Source organism: Mobula hypostoma, chromosome 3, assembly GCF_963921235.1.
Source record: "Mobula hypostoma chromosome 3, sMobHyp1.1, whole genome shotgun sequence".
NCBI classification, from domain to species: domain Eukaryota; kingdom Metazoa; phylum Chordata; class Chondrichthyes; order Myliobatiformes; family Myliobatidae; genus Mobula; species Mobula hypostoma.
The window spans coordinates 120,631,702-120,653,579 of record NC_086099.1 but is presented as its reverse complement, the minus strand read 5'-3'; the positions used below and the strand labels follow the sequence as shown (position 1 = coordinate 120,653,579).

The following is a 21,878-nucleotide window of genomic DNA, read 5'->3' as shown; positions in this document are numbered from 1 at the left end:
ATAATGGCAGGAATCCTAAGTTTAGAGGAATAGAGGGATCTTGGGATCCACGGCCATAGTTGATAGGGTAGTTAAGAAGGCATATGGTGTGTCGTCCTTCATTATTGAGGGAATTTAGTTCAAGGCTGTGAAATAAGAGAGGGTGTAGAGGAGATTTACCAGGATGCTGCCTGGATTAGAGAGGATGCCTAATGAGGATAGGTTGAGTGAGTCAAGACTTTTCTCTTTGAAATGAAGGAGGCTGAGAGGTGACTTGACAGAGGTGCACAAGATAACGAGGCAGAGATTAGTTGGATAGCCAGAGACATCTTCCCAGGGTGGGAATGGCTAGTATAAGGGGGCATATTTTTATGGTGATTGAAGGAATGTATAGCAGGTAATGTCAGAGGTATGCTGTTTACAGAATGGTGGATGCATGGAACACACTGCCAGGGGTTGTAGAAAAGGCAGATACATTAGGGTATTTAAGAAACTCTTAGATAGGCACATGGATGATAGAAAAATGCTGGGCTGTGAAATAGGAATAGTTAGACTTATCTTAGAGAAGATTAAAAGGTCAACAAAACATTGTGGGCCAAATGACCTGTACTGAGCTGTAATGTTTCATTTCAAAAGATGTATAGTGTCTATAAAACGTATCCACCCCCCTTGGAAGTTTTCATGTTTTATTGTTTTACAACATTGAATCACAGTGGATTTAATTTGGCTCTTTTGACACTGAACACCAGAAAACAATCTTTCATGTCAAAGTAAAAATAGGTCCCTACAAAAATAATATGATCTAAAATAATAACAAGTATAAACACAAAATAATTGATTGCATAGGTACTTACCCCTTTCAAGTTAGTACTTAGTAGAGGCATGTTTGGCAGCAATTACAGCCTTGAGACTGTGCAGATAGGTCTGTATTGACTTTATACATCTGGACACTGCAGTTCTTCATCATTGTTCTTTACAAAACTACTCAAGCTCTGTCAGAATGAATGGGAATCATGAGTGAACAGCCCTTTTCAAGTCCAGCCAAAAATTCTCATTTGGATTAAGGTCTGGACTCTGACTTGGCCACTCCAGGACATTAACTTTGTTGTTTTTAAGCCATTCCTCTGCAGCTTTGGCTTTATGCTTGGAATCATTGACTTGCTGGAAAAAAAATCTTCTTCCAAGTTGTAGTTCTCTTGTAGACTGCATCAGGTTTTCCTCCAGGATCTCCCTGTAATTTGCTGCATTCATTTTAGCCTCTACCTTCACAAGCCTCCCATGGCCGGCTGCAGTGAAGCATCCCCAGGGCAAGATGCAGCCACCAGCATGCTTCACGGTAGGGATGGTGTGCTTTTGATGATGTGTAGTGTTTGGTTTATGCCAAACATATAGACTGATGGCTGAAAAGCTCAATTTTGGTTTCAGCAGACCATAGCGCCTTCTTCCAGCTGTCTTCAGAGTCTCCCACATACCTTCTGGCGGAGATTTTTTGTGAGTTTTTGGAACAGTGGCTTTCTCTTTGTCACTCTCCCATAAAGCTGCAGCTGGTGAAACACCCAGACGACAGTTGTTGTATGTGCAGTCTCTCCCAGCTCAGCCACTGAAGCTTGTAATGCCTCCAGAGTTGCCATTGGTCTCTTGGTGGCCTCCCTCACTAGTCCCCTTCTTGCATGGTCACTCAGTTTTTGAGGACAGCCTGCTACAGAGAGATTTACAGCTGTGCCATATTCTTTCCATTCCTTGATGACTTCCTTAACTGTCCTCTAACAGATATTCAATGACTTGGAAATTTTCTTGTATTCATCTCCTGACTTGTGCTTTTGAATAACCTTTACTTGGAGTTGCTTGGAGTGTTCTTCCATCTTCATGGTGTAGTTTTCCAGGATACCGACTCACCAGTAGTTAGACCTTCCAGGCACAGGTGTATTTTTACTACAATCAATTGAAGCACCCTGACTGCACACAGTGATCTCCATTTAACTAATTATGTGACTTCTAAAACCAATTGGCTGCACCAGTGATGATTTGATGTGTCATATTAAAGGAGTGAATACTTATGCAATTATTTTGTGTTTTATATTTGTAATTTATTTAGATCACTTTGTAGAGAGCTGTTTTCACTTTGACATGAAAGAATATTTTTCTGTTGACCACTGTGAAACAAGATAAATTAAACCCACTGTGATTCAATGTTGTAACAAAAAATAAAGCATGAAAACTTCCGGGGGGGGGTGGGGGTGAATACTTTTTATAGGCACTGTGCAGGTTGCTAGATTAATTGCCCTTGGGATTCAAGTGAGTGATAAAATCGGGGGGTGGGGGGGAGCTGATGAGAACATGAGGAGAGTAAGAAAATGAGATCATGTGGGTTTAGAGCAGACGGCTGACTAGAGCAGACTTGGTGGGTCAATGGGCCTGTTTTCATGCTGTGTGTCTATCACACATTCTCTGATTAAGGGCAGCATGGTAGCCTAGTGGTTAGCACAACCTGAACCTGGGTTCAGTTCCTGCTGCTGTCTGCAAGGAGTTTGCACGTTCTCCGTGTGATTGCATGGGCTTCCTCCCACAGTCTAAAGACTTACAGGTTAACTGGTCGTTGTAAATTGTCCCATCAGTCGGGAAGGTCAAATCGGGGGATTGCTGGGCAGTGTGGCTCAAAGGGTCGGAAGGGCCTACTCTCTGTTGTGGTGTTCACGGTGATTCATACCTGGTAACATCAAGGCTGCAACCTATAAAATATTGGAGGAACTCAGCCGATCCTGTAACATCTATGGAGGGAAGTGGACAGTCATTGCTTTGGGTGGAGATCTTTAATTTGGACTCTGTTCTGCCAGTGCTTTGTATTTGTGTCTGATTACAAAATCTGCAGTCTCTTGTGTCTCCAGTATTGGGAGATCTGCCATTGGTGTTCACACAAGTTACAGAAAGTACACTGCCGTTATAAAATTATTTAGCTACTACAAGCAATGAACAGCAGGTTATCTTTCCAAACTACAAATTTGACTCAGCAGGTCAAACAGGGATTTGGGAATACAGATTTATAATTCCTTGAAAGTGGCATCACAGGTAGATAGACTCATAAAGAGAGCTTTTGGCACATTGGCCCTCATTTATCAAAATACTATTGGAGTTGGGATGTTATGTTGAAGTTAGTGAAGCCTAATTTGGAGTATTGCGTGCAGTTCTGATCACCAACTACAGAAAATATATCAGTAAGATTGAAGGAGTGGAGAGAAAATTTACAAGGATGTTTCCAGGACTTGAGGATCTGAGTTATAGGGAAATGTTAAATAGTTTTGGACTTCATTCCCTAGAATGTAGGAGACTGAGAGGAGATTTGATAGAGGTATACAAAATTACGAGGAGTATAGATAGGGTAAACGCAAGCAGGCTCTCTCCACTGAGGTAGGTTAAGATGACAACTAGAGGCCATGGGTTAAGGGTGAAAGGTGAAATATTTAAGGGGAACCCAAGAGGGAATTTCTTCATTCAGTGGGTGATACGTGTGGAATGCACTGCCAGTGGAAGTAGTGGATGTGGGTTCAAATTCAGCACTTAAGAGAAATTTGGATAAATACACATATGGGAGAGGGTGTGGAGGGCTATGGTCCAGGTGTGGCCTGATTTGGCATGGCCTAGATAGGCCGAAGGGCCTGGTTTTGTGCTGTAGTGCTCTGTGACTCCACGATTCTAACTGGAAGCAGATGATGTAACTAAAATAGCCCTGCATTAAAAACAAGGGTCAGATCAGCAGCAATTTGGAGGGATGCTGCCCACCATCCACTGCTCACCTCCAGCCATTACATCTCCACACTCCAACAGAGAAACGGGAGTCACCCTCTAGCAAAGTTACAGGTGCTCTGCCATTGGAATCAGTAGAGTCTAGCTGAGGTACACACACACACACGAATGGGACTAGTGCATAGCATCCTGTCACTAAACTCTATAGCAAGGATATCTAACCTAAGAAGCAGAGATCCATTCAAATAAATAGGGTGCACGAACCGGTAAATAGAGTTGAGTGGATGACCAGTTTCATTTACTTACTCTACCTTAACATTTTTATTAATACCCAGGATTTCAAACACTGTTTTTAATTAAATTTTTTTTTAATCTGATTATTAATTATTTCAGCAAAAAATAAAATTGAGAGCATTTGAACAGCTCTGACGCGTTTCTGATTCTGAGACAACTGGCGGCAGTTCTGATGGCCTTTGACAATCGTAAGCTGATAAAAGTCTGACCATTCTGGGGTCTGGACTCCAAGGCTCTCACAGCCTACCATGCTTTGTTAGTGATGCTTGAAGCTGAACATCCAAGCCTTGTGCATGGGTGTTCAGCTTCACTGGCCAACAAAAGATTCATGTCACCAAGTGGGGAAGGTAGGCAGGCAGCTGGATCCAGGAGAACCCAGCTCAAACTCTTTACTGAATTACCCAAAGAATTGGTGAGCCCAGAGTACTGCTAGAAGTACAGTACAACTGTCATTGTTTTTCAGTGCTGGAAAATGTTTGAAGTTAATTGCTACTGTCATGGGTGCTGGAGGACAGATGGTCTATCTTTGTTCAATGGGGTTTTTTCTCTTTGAGAACATTGTAAACAATAAACTGCATCCCATCACTTCACTGCCACAGCACAGTAAAATTACCACAGTATTGTGCAAAAGTCTTAGGTATCATATTCATATATAGATATATATGATGTGTGTGTATATATGTATACACACACACACACACATATATATCTTAGTCTTTTGCACAGTCCTCTATATAGATCCAAACAACTTAAGATATAATCCTAGGAGATTTTAAATGGGATTTGTTCCAATTTTGTCTCCATCGTCCACGAAAGATTCCAAGCAGCTGACCGAAAACCAGAAGAGCAAACATTTGGCAAAGTTGCTGAACACAGCAGGAAGGATAATAGTGGGGAAGTGAAACCTACCTCCTGCAGGAGGACCACATCATACTTCTCCTGACTCAATAACTGCACGATCATTTCATAGCGTTCCCTGCAGAGCTTGCTGAGGTAGCGGATTCCCCTGCGACAAGCAGAAAGGCACAGCGAGACCAAATTATGTATTCAGTATATTTCAATAGCTTTTGCAATGACAACTTTTATTTCAAAAACAGCTGAGCTCAACAATGTACACTTCTGCAAAACATACAGGTAGGTTTTAAACCAGATGTGAGAAACCAAAAGGTCAATTAGAGGTGCTACTCTCAACATGCCAAATCTCGAACTGTAGTGGAACTGGCCTCAGGAGTCCATTCCCCCACTTAGATCACACCCAAGGAGGATTACGTTTTATGGGTTGTTGTGCTTTGGACATTTCTAAAGATCGTGAAAGAGAAACTGATAGAGGAACTGTTTTTTTAAAAACCCGATAATACCACAGCATGCCAATTTTGACTGTCCTTCATCAATTCATTCAAGTGCCCATCAGGTTGCAGAAAATAGAGAAAACTACAATAAAACTATTGTACCATTGAGCAACTCATTCCTGAGCTAGACTCTTCCAATAATCATCACTATCTCTATTCTGCTAGGGCTCAAAGATTAAAGATTAGCTTCAAGTACATTGAAACATAGTGAAATGCATCGTTTTGCATCACATCAAATCCGTGAGAATTGTGCAAATGTTGCCACACTTCCGGCTCCATCATATCATACCCAAAACTCAGTAACCCTAACTGTACTTCTTTGGAATGTGGGAGAACACCGGAGCACTCAGAAGAAACTCCTTGCAGACAGCGGTAGGAATCGAAACCCAACCATACTGCCGGCACTACAGTTCCATGTGCTAATCACTATGCCACTGTGCTGCTTAGGTGAGACAAGGTCCAGGAATTTGACCAGCCATTTGGTTAGGAATCTTATCTAACCATTTTCCTATCCGGCCGAAGGGTAGCATTCTCGCCAGGCTGACAGTTGACAAGATAACCCTGCAAATATAGCGGATGGAACCGTGACCTTCCTCAACTGTTTGATCAAGTATTAACTGCCAGAAATCATAAAGAGTTGAACATAAGTACCTTAATTAATAGGAAGCACTTTAACACAATTAAAGCTTATTAAAGATTATTAGCCTAAGAATTTGTTCTTTATTCTTCAACCGTTTATAACTATTTCTAACATTCAGGTTTTTCCACATTACCAATGCAAAATTTATTCCCTTCATCAGAATCCCTCCGTCACTCTTGCTTGTCCTACCCGCCTATTCTACATATGAGCGCCCACAGCCCTACTGCTCATTTTCTATGTTCCTTTGTTCGTTACGTGCTGTGTCATATGACGTGGGCGATCATGGCTCTCTCCATGACCATGATTGTTCTTGGCAAATTCTTCTCTAGAAGTGGTTTGCTATTGCCTTCTACTGGGCAGTGTCTTTACAAGACGGGTGACTCCAGCTGTCATCAACAGCCTTCAGAGATTGTCTGCCTGGTGTCAGTGGTTGCATAACCAGGACTTGTGATGTGCACCAGCAGCTCCCATGGCTTCATGTGACCCTGACTGGGTGGGAAGGGGTGCTAAACAGGTGCTACACCTTGCCCAAGGGTGACCTGCAGGCTAGCGGAGGGAAGGTGCACCTTACACCTCCTTTGGTAGAGACGCATCTCCGCCCCACCACCCACATATTTTACAAATTGGTAAATTGGTTTATTATCATTACATGTACTGAGGTACAGTGAAAAACTTCGATTTACATGCCATTCATACAGGTCATTTCATCTCATTAGTACATTGAGTTATAATAATGGAAACAATAACAGAATGCAAAATGAAGTGTTACAGTTCCTGAAAAAACACACAGCAGGCAGACAGTAAGGTGCAGGGTGGTAACAAGGTAGATTGTGAGGTTAAGAGTCCATCTTATCTTCCAATAGTGTTGCAACAGTAGGATAGAATCTGTCCTTCAGCCTGGTAGGTGCTTTCAGGCTTTTGTATTTTCCGCCCACTGGGAGAGGAACAGGGCAGAATGTCAGGGGGAGGTGTGGTCTTCAATTACGTCTGTTGGTCACAAAGTCAAGGATTCAATTGCAAGGGAGGTGTCTCAGGTACAGGAGTTTGCAGATGTGGTTGTTGGAATTAAAGTATCGAAGGTGGAGCTGGAGTCAATAAGAAATAGTCTAACATAGATGTCCTTACTGACGAGATGCTCCAGCGATGTGTTAGGGCTAGGGAAATGGCATCTCTAGCAAATTAGCTGTTTGGATTCAGAACAAGCTTGCACGCAGAAGACAGAGAGTAGTGGTTGAAGGGACTTAAGTGAGCTGGAGGTCTGTATTTAATGGTGTTCCGCAGGGATCTGTGCTGGGACCTCTGCTGTTTGTATATGTATATAAGTGACCTGGATGAAAATGGAGATCGGTGGGTTAATAAATTTGCAGTTGATAACAAGATGGGTGGAGTTGTGGATAGTGTAGAAGACTGGCTAAAAAATAGCGTGATATAAATCAGTTGTAGATGTGGGCAGAGGAATGGCAGATGGAGATTAACCCAGATATATGTGAGGTGTTGCACCTTTGTAGGGCAAATACAAGGAATCAGTACATTTTTAAGGGCAAGATCCTTTATAGTGTTGCTGAGCAGAGAGATCTTGGCGTCCAAGTTCATAGCTCGATGAAAGTGGCTACTCAGGTTGCTAGGGTGGTTAAAGCGGCTTACGGAAATGCTTGCTTTTGTTGGTCAAGGCACTCAGTTCAAAAGTTACGAGGTTATGTTGCAACTTTATAAAACTCTGATTAGGCCACATCTGGAGTATTGCATATAGTTCTGGTCACCCCACTTGTTGGAAGGAGACTGAGACTTTGAAGAGGGTGCAGAAGAGATTTACCAGGATGCTGCCTGGTTCAGAGGGCAGGTGCTATCACGAGAGGCTGGACAAACTTGGGTTGTCTTCTCTGGAGTGCTGGAGGCTGAGGGCAGATCTGACAGAGGTCAACAAGATTATAAGAGGCAGAGATCGAGTGGACAGAGAGCATCTGTTTCCCAGGGTTGAAATGTCTAATACCAGAGGACATGCATTGAAGGTTAAATGGGGTAGGTTCAAGGGGGGTATGAGGGGTACCTTTTTTTTACTCAGAGAGTTGTGGATCTGTTGCCTGGTATTGTTGTAGAGGCAAATGCATTAGGGGCTTTTTTGAGACGTTTGGACAGGCACATTGATGCAAGGAGGATGGAGGGATAGGGACATGACATAGGTAGGAGGAATTAGTCGTTGGGTGTTTTTGATTTACTGTTCAGCTGGTTCAGCACAACACTGTGGGCTTAATGGCCTGTTCCTGTATTCTGCCAAGGGTGGACCTGTTTCAGTAGTAGGTGAATTGTAGCGGGTTGAGGTTGGCTGGGAGGCTGGAGTTAATGTGTGCCTTGACTAGCCTCGCAAAACTCTTCATAATGGTGGGTATCAGAGCCCACCGGGGTTTTTCTCAGGTACCAGGATGATAATGGTGTTCCTCAAGCAGGCCAAATCTCAGGCTGCAGTAGGAAGTGTTTAAAAGTATCTGTATATCCCCCACCAGCTGATCTGAGCAGGATCTAGGGACATTGCTAGATGCTTAGGTTGTTATTCATTTGCTTGCGGTCTCACTCTATCCTTTATGCGTTCAGTTTACGGTTACAGAATATCCTACGATTCTTGGTACACTTTGTCCTCCAGCACCCATGACAGCAAGCAACTATCAGTAGCAACTAACTACAAAGAAATCGAGAAAACTCAATCAGTGTTGTTCCACAAGCACAGCGGTTAGCGGAACCAGGTTCAATTTTGCTGCTGTCTGTAAGGAGTGTTTCTACGCCTTTCCCGTAACTGTGTGTGCTTCCTCTGAGTGCTCCTGACCTCCCACGTCCCAGAGTCGTACAGGCTGATAGGTTAATTGGTCACATAGGTGTAATTGGGTGGTGCAGGCCCATTAACGTGCTGTATCTCCGAATAAATAAAAGAGGTGGCTGTTGATAAGGATGAGCAGGGAGGTGGTAATAGGAACAGAACTCTCCAGGCTGATGAGTCCGCAGACTGAAACTATGACTGGCTGTTCTTAAACAGCATTCAAAAAGGAGAGGTACCAAGTATTCAAACATCCTTCCTGATCCCCTTGTTGAATTCCATTAGCAAGTTCTTGCTAAGCAGAGATTCCTTCTTAACTTTTTTTTAAAGGCAGCTCTTCTGACAAATGCAGGACGCTACCATGAATGGCTCACATCACACGTTTTTCAGAAGATTTACCTAAAAGCCCATCTGCAAATTTATTTTCAAAAAGTTGACTGGTAATCACAGCTTTAGAGTGTGAACTTTCAGAACATAGAACAGTACAGCATAATACAGGACCTTTGGTCCACAGCGTTGAGCCCATCCTGAACCTACTCCAAGATAAATCTAAAGCTTGTCTCCCACATAGCCCTGCAGTTTTCTTTTATCCATGTGCTTAAGAGTCTGTTAAATGTTGCAAATATACCTGCCTCTATAATGTCCCATGCACCCAAACCTCTGTGGGGAAGAAAACCTACCTCAGACATCTTCTCTATATTCTTCACCAAACACCTTAAAGTTATGCCCCCATTGTATTAGCCATTTCTGCCTTGGGAAAAAGCCTCTAGCTGTCCACGCCGTCTATGCCTCTCACCATCTTGTATACCTCTATCAAATCACTTTTCATATTCTTTCGCTCAAAGAGAAAAGCCCCAGCTCGTTAAGACATGGTCCCTAATCCATGCAGCATCCTGGTAAATTTCCTCTGTACCCTCTAAAGCTTCCACAGACTTCCTATAATGAGGAAACCAGAACTCAACACAATACAATACTCTAAGTGTGGTCTAACTAGAGTTTTATAAAGGTACAATATTACCTCGTGGCTCTTACACTCAAATCCCCAAATAATGAAGGTCAACACACCATACACCTTCTTAACCTCTTTATCAACTTACATTGCAACTTTGGATTATCTATGGATGTGTCCCCCAGTCTGATCTATAGGTCCCCTTTTGGGGATTGGTGCAGTGTGTAACAGGGAAAATGGAACAAGAAATCAGCCTACAGTCCAATTCAGGACTGTCAATCTTCTGTACAAACTAGTCTCCACTCAATGACAAAAGTAATGGAAAAGTAAGTCTATAAAAACCAATCCTTCAACTTCCAACCTGATAGCATGAACATCGATATCTCAAACTTCCAGTAATGCCTCCCCTCCCTTCACTATTTCCCATCCCCTTTTCCCTCTCTCATGTTATCACCTTGCCTGCTCATTGTCTCCCTCTGGTGCTCCTCTCCCACCCCTTTTTTCTTTCTTCCATGCCTTCTGTCTCTTTCACATATCAACTTCCTAGCTCTTTGCTTCATCCCTCCCTCTCCAGGTTTCACCTATCACCTGTTGTTTCCCTCCCCCCTCCTCCCACCTTTCAAATTTACTCCTCAGCGTTTTTCTCTGTCCTGCCGAAGGGTTTCGGCTCGAAATGTTGACTGCGCTTTTTTCCATAGATGCTACCTGGCCTGCTGAGTTCCTCCAGCATTCTGTGTGTGTGTCGCTCTATAAAAACGTGTAGGATCAAGTAACACTGCAAATTTTCATGTAATTCAATAGTACTAGAAATGCAGTTGGTCCCTATTCTGTACATAGAATGTGCAGCTACTCATGGAAGGTAAGTGGCAAAGATGTCACCTTTCCTACCTTTAACAACATGGTTTCACAATTGAATTAAAGATGAATGCTACATCTCTCCGAATCATCAATTCAGCAGCAATTAAAGAATATATAGGTACACGTCCTGCATTCTCTTTTCAAACTGCTGTGAGACAGCTTTCTGTTGAACAACTCAACCAGGGACTAGGTTAAACAGCAGAATCTTCCAAACTATTCAGTGGTCATTAGTAAATCCACCAAGGAGGAGCATCTTCACGCAGAGCATCTCTGACACATGGAACCTGCTCTTTGCCCAGAGAAGCAGATGAGCTGAATAACAGACTCATTGATGTAGGGACAGCTTCTTCCCTTCTGCCATCAGATTCTGAATGTGCCATGGCCCCCTGAACACTACTTCTCTCTTGCACTATTTATTTATTGTGTAATTTTTTGTATTTTTAAAAAATGTCTTTGCACAGTACAGCTTCCGTAAAACTATGAATTTCAGAACATACATGTCGGTGATAATAAAGCCAATTGCCACTCTGAGATGGATTATGGGGAACAACATAACAGAAGATAGGAATAAAAGATATTTTAAAGAGGTGATGTGAAGTGAGGCAGCAGGTAGTCGAGATGGAGCAGGAGCAAATTTGAAAAAGAATGTCTACATTTCTTAAACAAAAGAAAATCTGCAGATGCTGGAAATCTGAGCAACACACGAAACGTCGACTGTACTGTTTTCCACAGATGCTGCCTGGCTTGCTGAGTTCCTCCATCATTTTGTCGGTGCCTCAGAAAGCAGCCACCTCTCTCATCCTGGATAGTCCCTTCTCCTACCACTTCCATTGTGGAGCAGTTACAAAAGCTTGAAAGCACACAACAGCAGACTCAATTTCAGCTTTATTTGACTCTTGAACATTAATGACGAACTCCTGACCTCACAATCTACTTATTTGTGCTCTTGCACCTTATAGTCAGCCTGCAGCACACTTCTCTGGATTGGTCGAACTATATTCTGCTCTCTGTTACTGCTTTTCCCTTGTGGCTCCTCAACGTACTGATGTTCTGAAATTATCTGTATGGATGGCATGCAAAGCAAGGTTTTTTTTTACTGTATCTCAGTACATGTGACAATAGTAAACCACTTCCAAATCCATACTGTGCTAGCAGTGGGGTGACACTGTAGAACAGCAGTTAGTGCAATGCTTTACAATACCAGTGATCAGTGATCGGGGTTCAATTCCCGCCACTCTCCACAAGGACTTGTAATTTTGTCGTGGGATTCCTCCGGGGTCTCTGGTTTCTTCGCATATTCCAATGATGTATGGCTAAGAGTTAGGAAGTCGTGCGCATGCTACGTTGGTGTCAGAAGCATGGCGACCCTTGCGGGCTGCCCCCAGCACATATACGGACTGTGTAGGTCTTTGACACAAATAACACATTTCACTGTATGTTTCAAAGTTCAAGTGTCAAATAAAGCTAATCTTTCATCTTTGTAGATTCTGTGCAATTTGAGATTAAAACAAGGTACCACCAGTGATGTACTTTGAACTGCACACAAAACTCATCAATTGGTTTTAAATGGAAGCAGTACAGCAACGGGTTACAGAATGGTGTTCAAACTTTTCACCCCATCCCCCAAAACTACAAGCAGACTTGCATTGTTTGTGTTGCTGCGTTTGTTGGGAATGTTTCATATATCAGACATTTCCCGGGATGTGAGTGTCACTGGGAAGGTCAGCATTTCTTCTCCATCTTTTCAGAAGGTGGTCAGGAGCTGCTGTGCTGGATCAATGGTGAACAAACTCTCACAGTGCAGCTGATTGGGGAGTTCTGGGGCAATGAAGGTACAGTACAATGATACCTTTCCAGGTCAGGAGGGTGGGCAACTTCAAGGGGAAACTGGATGTGATACAGTTCCTTCACGGGTTTAGCGTCATCCTTATTCTTGATGCTTGCCACTTTGGGGTGGGGTTGGACAATGCTGTGGGAGTGATCTAATCAAGTGAGAGTGATGTTGACACACACTATAATAAAACAGCAATTCACAGAACTACAGTATAGAAATAATAATTTTCCCTACTGTGATTGTGCTGGTGCTTTTGAAAGCTTTCCAACTGATCTCACTTCTCCCCAAACTTTTTCTTTCTTTTTTTCCATGCACTTTTCAAAATTTTGACGTAGAAGAACATATTAAATACTCTGTCAAAGCCATTGCTGCATTGCTTTCAAATAGAAATTGAAAATGTTGAAGATCAGTAGCATCTGCGCAGAGGAACAGTGTTTTCCTTTAGATCAGAACTCTTTCAGTAGATTCTGATGAAAGGTCACTAAACTGTAGTCCTGATTCTTTCTCCACAGATGCTGTCAAATTTGCTGAGTATTTCCAGCACCTTTAAAAATTTCATAATCTTTTGCTTTTATGATATTGAACTTGCTTCCACCCACCTTGCAGTCAATGCTATTCAGATCTTAATAACCTATCTTTCTTTTGGCCCTTTGCCAATTATCTGAAACATTTTAGAAGTTTCGTTTTTCATATGCAAAACTGTACAGGAAGATGCAAGAGGTGAATATGTAAGAGGAGGCCATGGACCAAAATGTTGCAACTGTACAAGACGTTTCAAACTGTAACATTGAAATAGCGAGCTATTGGTCTCCCTCTCGCTGTGGAAAGAGTGTTACCTCTTGGGGGGGGACAGAGGGGGAGGGAGAGAGGGGAAGGGAGAGAGGGGAGAGGGGAGAGAGAGGGGAGGGAGAGGGGGGGAGAGAGGGGGAGGGAGAGGGGGAGAGAGAGAGGGGGAGAGAGAGAGGGGGAGAGAGAGGGGGAGAGAGAGGGGGAGAGAGAGGGGGAGAGAGAGGGGGAGAGAGAGGGGGAGAGAGAGGGGGGAGAGAGAGGGGGAGAGAGAGGGGGAGAGAGGGGGAGAGAGAGAGGGGAGAGAGAGGGGGGAGAGAGAGGGGGAGAGAGAGGGGAGGGAGAGAGAGGGGAGGGGAGAGAGGGGGAGGGGAGAGAGGGGGAGAGAGGGAGGGGGGAGAGAGAGGGGGAGAGAGAGAGGGGGAGAGAGAGGGGGGAGAGGGGGGAGAGAGAGGGGGAGGGGAGAGGGGGAGGGGAGAGAGGGGGGAGGGAGAGGGGGGGAGAGAGAAGGGGGGAGAGAGAGGGGGGGAGAGAGAGGGGGGGAGAGAGGGGGGGAGAGAGAGGGGGAGAGAGGGGGGAGATGGGGGGAGATGGGGGGAGAGAGAGGGGGAGGGGGAGAGGGGGGGAGAGAGAGGGGGAGAGAGAGGGGGAGGGAGAGGGGAGGGGGAGAGAGGGGGGAGGGAGAGGGGGGAGGGAGAGATGGGGAGAGAGAGAGAGGGAGGGGGGAGGGGGAGGGGGGAGAGAGGGGGAAGAGAAGGGGAAGAGAGACAGACACTGACTGACTGACCCCATTTGTGGAGAACAGTGGTTTTCTTTTCTTTTTAAATATTTTTATTATTATTATTATATTATTCAAAAATAACACGAGTACATGGAAGTAAACAATACTTACAATGTCTCAAGGAAAAAAAAACATTATTTTAAGGATTGAAAAATTTTGGTGATAATAAAAAAACCCTACTAAGCAGAAAAAGTAGGGGGAGAAAACCCCACTAGGTGTACAATCCGGAGCCATGCATCATACAAAAAGCTTCTAAAGATAAACATCAAACCGCCAGCAAGAAAAAAAATACCAAAAATTTACAATTAGATCGTGGAGGAAATCTATCAATTAACTCAAATGATAATAATGAGCAAATGAACCCCATCTTTTCTCAAAATCAAATAAAAGTTCAAAGGTTTGACTTCTAATTTTCTCCAAACTAAGACACAGCGTCACTTGAGGGAATCATTATGACAAAGTGGGAGCTGATGTATCCTTCCACTTCAACAAAGTGGCCCTCTTAGCTATCAACATAACAAATGCAATAACATGTTGGTCAGACAAAGAGATACCGCAGATATTTTGAGGAATTATTCCAAAAAGCTCAGTTAATTTGTTAGGTTGTAGATTAATTTTACGTGCTTTAGAAATTGTCGAAAAAAACTGACTTCCAGAACTGTTCCAGTATAGAACAGGAGCAAAACATGTGTGTCAGTGTAGCTGTCTCAGTTTTACATCTATCACAATAACTATCAACATTAGGAAATATTTTAGACAGTCTCTCCTTCGCCAAATGGTAATGATGTACAATTTTAAATTGAATCAGTGAATGACTAGCACAGATCGAAAAAGAGTTAACCAGCTTCAGAATCCGCGTCTAATCCTCCGTCATAAAAGTCAAACTGAGTTCCTTTTCCCAATCTTGTTTAATCTTAAACAAAGGACACTTATCCCATTGTAATAATAAATCATAAATTCTTCCAATAGCACCCATCTTCGAAGGGCTCATATTCATAATAGTATCTAACAGGCCAGCCTCCAATATATAAGGAAAATTATTTAAATATTTTTCTAAGAAATGTCTAACTTGAAGTGCGAGTATGAAATAGAATATTTATCAACTACTTGTTCAAAAGACGTCCATGTATCTTCTTTAAATAAATCCAAAAAAGAATTAATACCTTTATCTTTCCAAAGTAAAAAAATTGGATCACTCAAAGAAGGTTTAAAAAAGTAATTTCGATAAATTAAACTACAAAGTTTAAATGTTTTAAGATTAAAAAAATTGCGGAACTGGAGCCAAATTTGTAAAGAATGCTTAATCACAGGGTATAGGTAGAACAGTGGTTTTCTGATGGACCTGTCGACCATTGTCTCTCTCTGGGTGATTTGCTGTTGCCTGCAGGGTGGGTGGTGGGGGTGCTGGTGCTTTCTGCTGGAATCAGTGAGGAGGGGGTAGGGTTGATATTTCTGCTGCTCCTTGTGTACGGGGGGGTGAGGGGGCTGTAGGTACTTACGTTTTTTATGTCATTCTTTGGGAAGTTTCTTCTGTTTCGTGGATGTCCGCAGAGATTAAGAATTCCAGGTTGTATATTGTATACATTCTCTGATATTAAGTGGAACCACCGAAGATTCAAAAGGTGAATATGTAGAGGTGAGTACGCAAGAGGAGACCATGGACTGACATGTTGGGATGGGATTAAAACGTTTATAAACTTCCTTTTTTAATATGCAGAACTATACAGGAAGATGCAAGGGGTAAATACATTGAGCACAAGACTGATGCAGGAGAGAGAAATGGTCACAGCATTTTGAAGTGATCATGGTATGCTTTGAACAGTTTTGCTGTGTATTGTTAACAGCCGTAAAAGACTATGACTTACCAGCAATTGAGAGTGAACACTCTGAACCTTGCAGACTGCGACATGGTATCAGGTTAACAAGGACAAACTTCACAGACGCTATAAAAAACAAGAAGATGTTTGCACTTCTGAAGCATATGCAATCTGTTTATCTGATACAGCATGCAAGATGGAACAAATATGTGGCTTCACAGCTCACAGTGATACTCACCGAATGCTGGATCTCTCCCCCTTCCCTCCATTTAAAATGCACTTTGAAAACGATATCAAATTTATTTTTGAAATATAAGTACATTCACCCTGATTATCTTTCAATACCACAGCCTCACTTTCACCTTTCTAATATTTTCCTAATTATGAAAACAGAATTCTAATTGCCTCAGAAGCGGATTTGTCCCTTTCCAGTGTGTTCAGACTTGCATGTAGCATCACCACCACATCATCTTCAACACCCAGGTACAAGTGTGTAACAGTTTAATGTGGCTTTCAACCAAAAAATAAAAGTAAATCGTGGCCGTGTAAGCCCGAGCGTAAACACTGCAATTATCACAGCTGCCACATCCAATCAACAAAACGTCAGCCTCCAGAACAGCACATTTAAGGGACGGCAGGGAAGAGGAGCTGGAGAGGCAATGAAGAACACCAGAGATCTCAGACTGTGATCTTAAAATGCTAATGAATGAGGAAGATTCCACAGGGAAAACACACATACAATGGACAGACGCTGGTAAAGATATAACCACCAGGCATGCCAAGGTGACTTCTACAGCATCATCAGTACAGTATTGACTTTAATACTGACACAGGCACATACGGTACAGCTCCTAGCTCTTCACTGCATGAATGCTAATCGATCACTGGCTCCTACTCCGTTTCTCTATAGATAGCTGTCCTTCCGAAGGCATTGAAAAGAGTGTCATGAATCCCAATTTCTAGGTAACTGTCATTCCAAACATCGTGGAATGATTATATGTCCCTGTCAATCCTCAAGTTTGCAAGTCAGATTATTAGCAACAGGCACTGTTTCTTATTTCTGTACAGTGTCAATCATCTTCACCTCCAAAGGACTGCCCGAGAAAGGGAGGAAGAAGAGTAAAGGATGACACAAGGGTACTCTGGCTGTAGGGAAGTTCCCAATTACAGTGAAAATGGTTTCACAGCACTGTATTAATGTTGTTCATCACCAAAGCACACTCCCCACATGTAACGTTCTTTCCACACCCAAACAGCGGTTCAGATGAAGGGTCTCAACCAGAGATATTTACTATTCATTTCCCTCCACAGATGCTGCCTGACCTGCTATGTTTTTCCAGCATCTTGCTTGCCACTCCGAAATTCCTTTACCCATTTCAGGAACAGTCTGTTGGATACTTCTTACCTTCTAACTAAGCCTTTATGCATAACCGTACTTGCCTTCAACAAATCATCGTAAATACTTCTTACATCAAACCAGTGTACAAAACTTATACCTAGATTTAATATAAAATCATAAAGATGGTTTCTTTAAGACTCTGGTTTTAAGAACGGAACCCCTCCCCCTCTTTTAAAGCACAAGATCTTGGAAGTCATGGTTCTTTATCAAGCAAATGCAATCTTCACATCCGACAAGTATCCAGTTGTTACAAATGGTCTGCCTTTCACACACCATTATTTTCCATTTTTCTCTTTAACCTTGGGCCCGCTGGAAGGGAGCCCGAGATTACATTCATATCAGTTTCTGCTCTGACAAAAAACATCCTGTCAAAAGCTTTAATCCCAGCAATACTGAGAAAGGTTTTGAGAACATGATGACCAAGGACAGACTTTCCCTCCCCAGGATACGATGTAAACCAATTGTTCCCATTCTGCTCTTGGTTAAAGATATGGAATGGTCACGTGAAAGTAGACGGCCCCCCGTTGGTCAGGGCTGACTGTGGATATTGTGTCCCAACTGTCTACATGATAAGCAAGCCTGGTGCATGAGTCAGGGCAGTACGATATGGAGAGCAAACTACTGCCCTTTCAGCGGGCTCCCTCTCTCTACACAGCCGATGAATCCAAAGGAACGGCAGAGACTGATAGAGTTTGGCACCAGCGCTGTCACAAGAGTTGCCGGTCAGCATTGAACTCAACATTGCCCTGGCTTGGGGAACCCAGCTCCAGATTCTTCTCTCAGGGTTTACTCCTGAAACCTTCCCCCTGAGCGGGTGCAGCCGCAAGGCAGCGGGGGATTGAGATCAGAGTTTTCCTTCTCCTAGATGAGCTGCCAACCACGGCTGACGAGCCCCATCTGGCCAGAGTGACCAATTTTAAGGTGCCAGTAATCCGCCTTTGCCCCTTCTCCTGTCAGTAGAAACGGTTCCACCAGGCTGAGCCACACAGGAAGGCCGGGAACTGAACTTGGTTGTCAGAGGTTACTTGAGACCACTGGGAGCGTTTAATAGGTCGTCAGAGCTCATCCCCCCTACCTTCGCTGCTATGACAACTGTAAGGAACCACATGAAAGCAAAGAAACATTCTCACAGTCTATTACATGATTTGATATGTCAGTAATTTCATATCAGAAAATTTTAAAAAGACCTGCTATTACATCAGTGATCACAAAGCCAACTGGGTATTTTTGAAGTGCATACTGGGCTGAGCTGTAGTAAGAATTTCTGGACTGTTACTTGCAATCTGTTATTGATATAGATGCAGGAACAAATATTAGTTGAGGATGCCAGCAGAACTTCTGTACTTTTCTTCAAATACTGCTACAGGATCTATATTTGAATAGTACACGGGCACCAATTTTAAAAAAAAGAGGAATTTATAATGAAGTGATGTCAGAATGATTTGTAGATCTAAGAATCTTCCATTGAAATAATATCTTTCATATCCCCTAGGCCACCAAGAACACTGAAGATCCACTATTTGAAATGTGCTGACCGTTTTAAGAGGCGGGAGGTATTGTTAGTAATTTAGGCACAGCATAAATCTTGGCCGATGGATAGATATTTCAACACAGCTTTTTCTGAAATAATACCTCAAGGTCTCTTTGATCCGAACAATATGGAAAATAGGCCATTTGCGTAACATCTCATTTGTAAGTCTTCCCTGCTGAGGATGAAGCAGTTTCAGTCCCGCACTCTAGTATCATCCTGGAATATATGGTCTGGTGTAGGTTCTGAACCCATAACATGCTCACTCAGAGGCGAGTTTTATTAATGAATCAAGCTTGACATTTCTGATATTATTTCTTTTGATGGATATTACTTGGCTCTAAAACCTAAATCTCACACAAATCCTGAACAGTTATTTGACTGGGAAATGCATCATAATCCAGCACAACCTAATGATCACCAGCAATTGATAATCACATTCAAACTAAAGGAATAGAATCCTGCCTGACCTCCCCTTACTTACTCCAGAGACATAAATGACAATTGTAGCACTCAGACAATGGTCCTGGCAGGAAACTGTCAACTCAGACTTTGAACAAAACCTCTAGCATCAGGTTTTAATGACTTGGCAAACCACAAAGCTACAAAGTTCCTCTATGGCCAAACCTTGAAATGAGGCTAGGCAACTGCACAGGGCAATATGTTCGGCAGCAATAAAAACGCTGATTCAAAGGTCAGTCATTGCTGCAAAATGGCAAAGCAAAGACAAGTAAAACATTAGCAGCTAAGGATAAGAATAAAGCATAAAACAGTCCTTCGTTATATGAATACCAGTATTAAAACACTAACTGTTATTTTTCCATACATTGCCTATCCAAAATATGAGGATGCAGCATCGCCAGTCACTGCACACAAAATCGTTGCACGTATAGCATTCTCTCTCTCTCTCTCATGCGGCAGCATCTCCCCATAGACCTCTCGTTGAAAACCACGTTCGCCAGGGGGCACCGGAAACGGGGCTGGGGGGGGGGTGGATGGCAACTCTGACAGCAATAGATTGGAAAATAATGCTAATACTGACAGCGATGCGTTGGAAAAAGATGCAAAATTTGGCAACGATGCACTAAGAAAAAAAAAATCAACCAGCCCAATCCGTTAGGTTGAGGGTGGGGAGAGCTACGCCGTCTGCGAGGTGACAGTCGGTAGTTTTGACGGTACATCTGTCCCTTTGCCCTGCGAGTCGAGCTGAGGTCTCTGAGCATCGCTCACCATGAGCCAACAGGCTTACCACCACACCCGGTGCCCAGAGGCTAGCCACTGCCCGAGGACCGCCTCATGCCCTTTCCTACCGCTTTCCCGGCCCCTCACGGGCATCGGAAACAAAACGTTTCCGATCCACGAGTCCCCCCGCCTCCCAGCCGGACCGCAGTACTGACCGTGCGCTGCTCCGACCGGACCGTCCTGCCGGGGCCGCAGCTGATTGTCACCACTAGCGGCAGCCCAGCTTCCGGTCTGCGCGCTGCGCCCCCTGGGTAGTGTAGTTCCCCAATGCAGCCTCGCAAGCTCAACGGCCCACGAAGAGCTGTGGGAACTCGGCGGGTCAGTCAGCATCCGTGAAAAGGTCTAACGAAAGGTTTCGGGCCGAGACCCTTCTCTTGTATCCCAGCAAAGGATGCAGCATCCCAGTGTTCATCCAGAGGACCTTCCGCCCTGGCGTTTGGCGGTTGATGTTGTTTGAGTGGGTCTGACTTGGACTTGATAGGAGGGCCTGAACAACAAGTCCCGAGATGCTTCGCGCAGGAGCGGCTCTGGGCTGCCGCAGGTTTGATGGTTGTGTTGCCTTGGTTACAAGGGTTCAGCCTGGGAGCAAGTTCGCTGCTCACCGTGAGCGAGAGGTTTGATTTACCAAATCATGGACACTCTATGTCATTGCTGATTTAAAATGTCGTTGCAACTTCTCTACTTCCCCCTTTCCTCGCTGCAATTTTTAAAAACATTTATTACCCTGAATTTTCCCTGGTCTCAGGTCTATTGTCCTGAAGCATTATCCCAACTCAGACTCTGGCTGACCTGCGGTGTTTCCAGCATCTGCAGCATTATTGCGCAGATCTATCTTTGCCATTCACTGATTTTGTACCACTATAATCATCAGGTCGGGGCAAGGTAGAAATAATGATACATAATAAAACACATCAAAATCCGGTTTAATATCACTGGCACGGGTCGTGAAATTTGCTGACGTAGCGGCAGCAGTACAGTGCAATACATAATATAGAAAATAGTACATCAATTACGGTGTGTGTGTATATATATATATTAAATAGCTAAATTAAAAATAAGGCAAAAACAGAAATAATATAAAAAGAAAAGTGAGGTTCATGGGTTCAATGTCCATTCACAAATCGGATGACGGAGGGGAAGAAGGTGTTCCTGAATTGCTAAGTGTGTGCCTTCAGGCTTCTGTACGTCCTCCCTGATGGTAGGAATAAGAAGGGGACATGGGGGTGATGGGGGACGCTGCCTTTCTGAGGCACCACTCCTTGAAGATGTCTTGGGTACCACGGAGGCTGGTACCCAAGGTGGAGCAGACTAATTTTACAACTTTCTGTAGCTTATTTCTGTCCTGTGCAGTAGCAACCCCCCCCGCCCCCAAACCAGACAGTGATGCAGTCGGTCAGAATGCTCTCCACAGTAGAAATTCTGTAGAAATTTTCGAGTGCTTTAGGTGACAAACCAAACCTCCTCAAACCTCTAATGAAATTTAGCCACTGTCTTGCCTTCTTTATAGCTGCATTGATTTGTTGGGACCAGGTTAGGTACTCAGAGATCCTGACACCCAGGAACTTGAAATTGCTCACTTTCTCCACTTCTGATCCCTCTATGAGGATTGGTTCACGTACCCTTGTCTTACCCTTTCTGAAGTCCACAGTCAGCTCTTCACTCTCACTGATGTTGAGTGCAAGGTTGTTGCTGCAGCACCACTCCACTGGCTGGTATATCTCACTCCTGTACGCCCTCTCATCTCCATCTGAGATTCTGGCAACAATCTCAGATCTGTAAACTCTTACAGGAAATATGACAGACAACTGATGTGAATACGTGACTAAAATTTCATCACAGAATGACTCCTTAACTAGTGCTCTCAACAGTAAGTTG

General features: G+C 43.5%; 1 protein-coding gene across 4 annotated transcripts in view; it reads right to left on the bottom strand.

The window, feature by feature from the left end:
* LOC134344225 (sphingomyelin phosphodiesterase 2-like) overlaps positions 1-21,653 on the bottom strand; it is a 53,754-nt gene extending 32,101 nt beyond the window's left edge. The window contains exons 1-3 of one of the 4 annotated variants that reach the window (XM_063043669.1): positions 21,634-21,653; positions 15,883-15,960; positions 4,924-5,020 (exon numbers count right to left, since the gene is read on the bottom strand). In XM_063043669.1, coding sequence (XP_062899739.1) covers positions 4,924-5,020; positions 15,883-15,926 — 141 coding nt within the window. In that variant the 5' untranslated portion in view covers positions 15,927-15,960; positions 21,634-21,653. Of the gene's footprint in view, positions 1-4,923; positions 5,021-15,882; positions 15,961-18,865; positions 19,509-19,587; positions 19,805-20,158; positions 20,849-21,633 lie in introns of those variants that run through there. The other 3 variants (XM_063043666.1, XM_063043667.1, XM_063043668.1) reach the window with 3 other exon arrangements.
* Between the last annotated feature and the right edge of the window lie 225 nt (positions 21,654-21,878).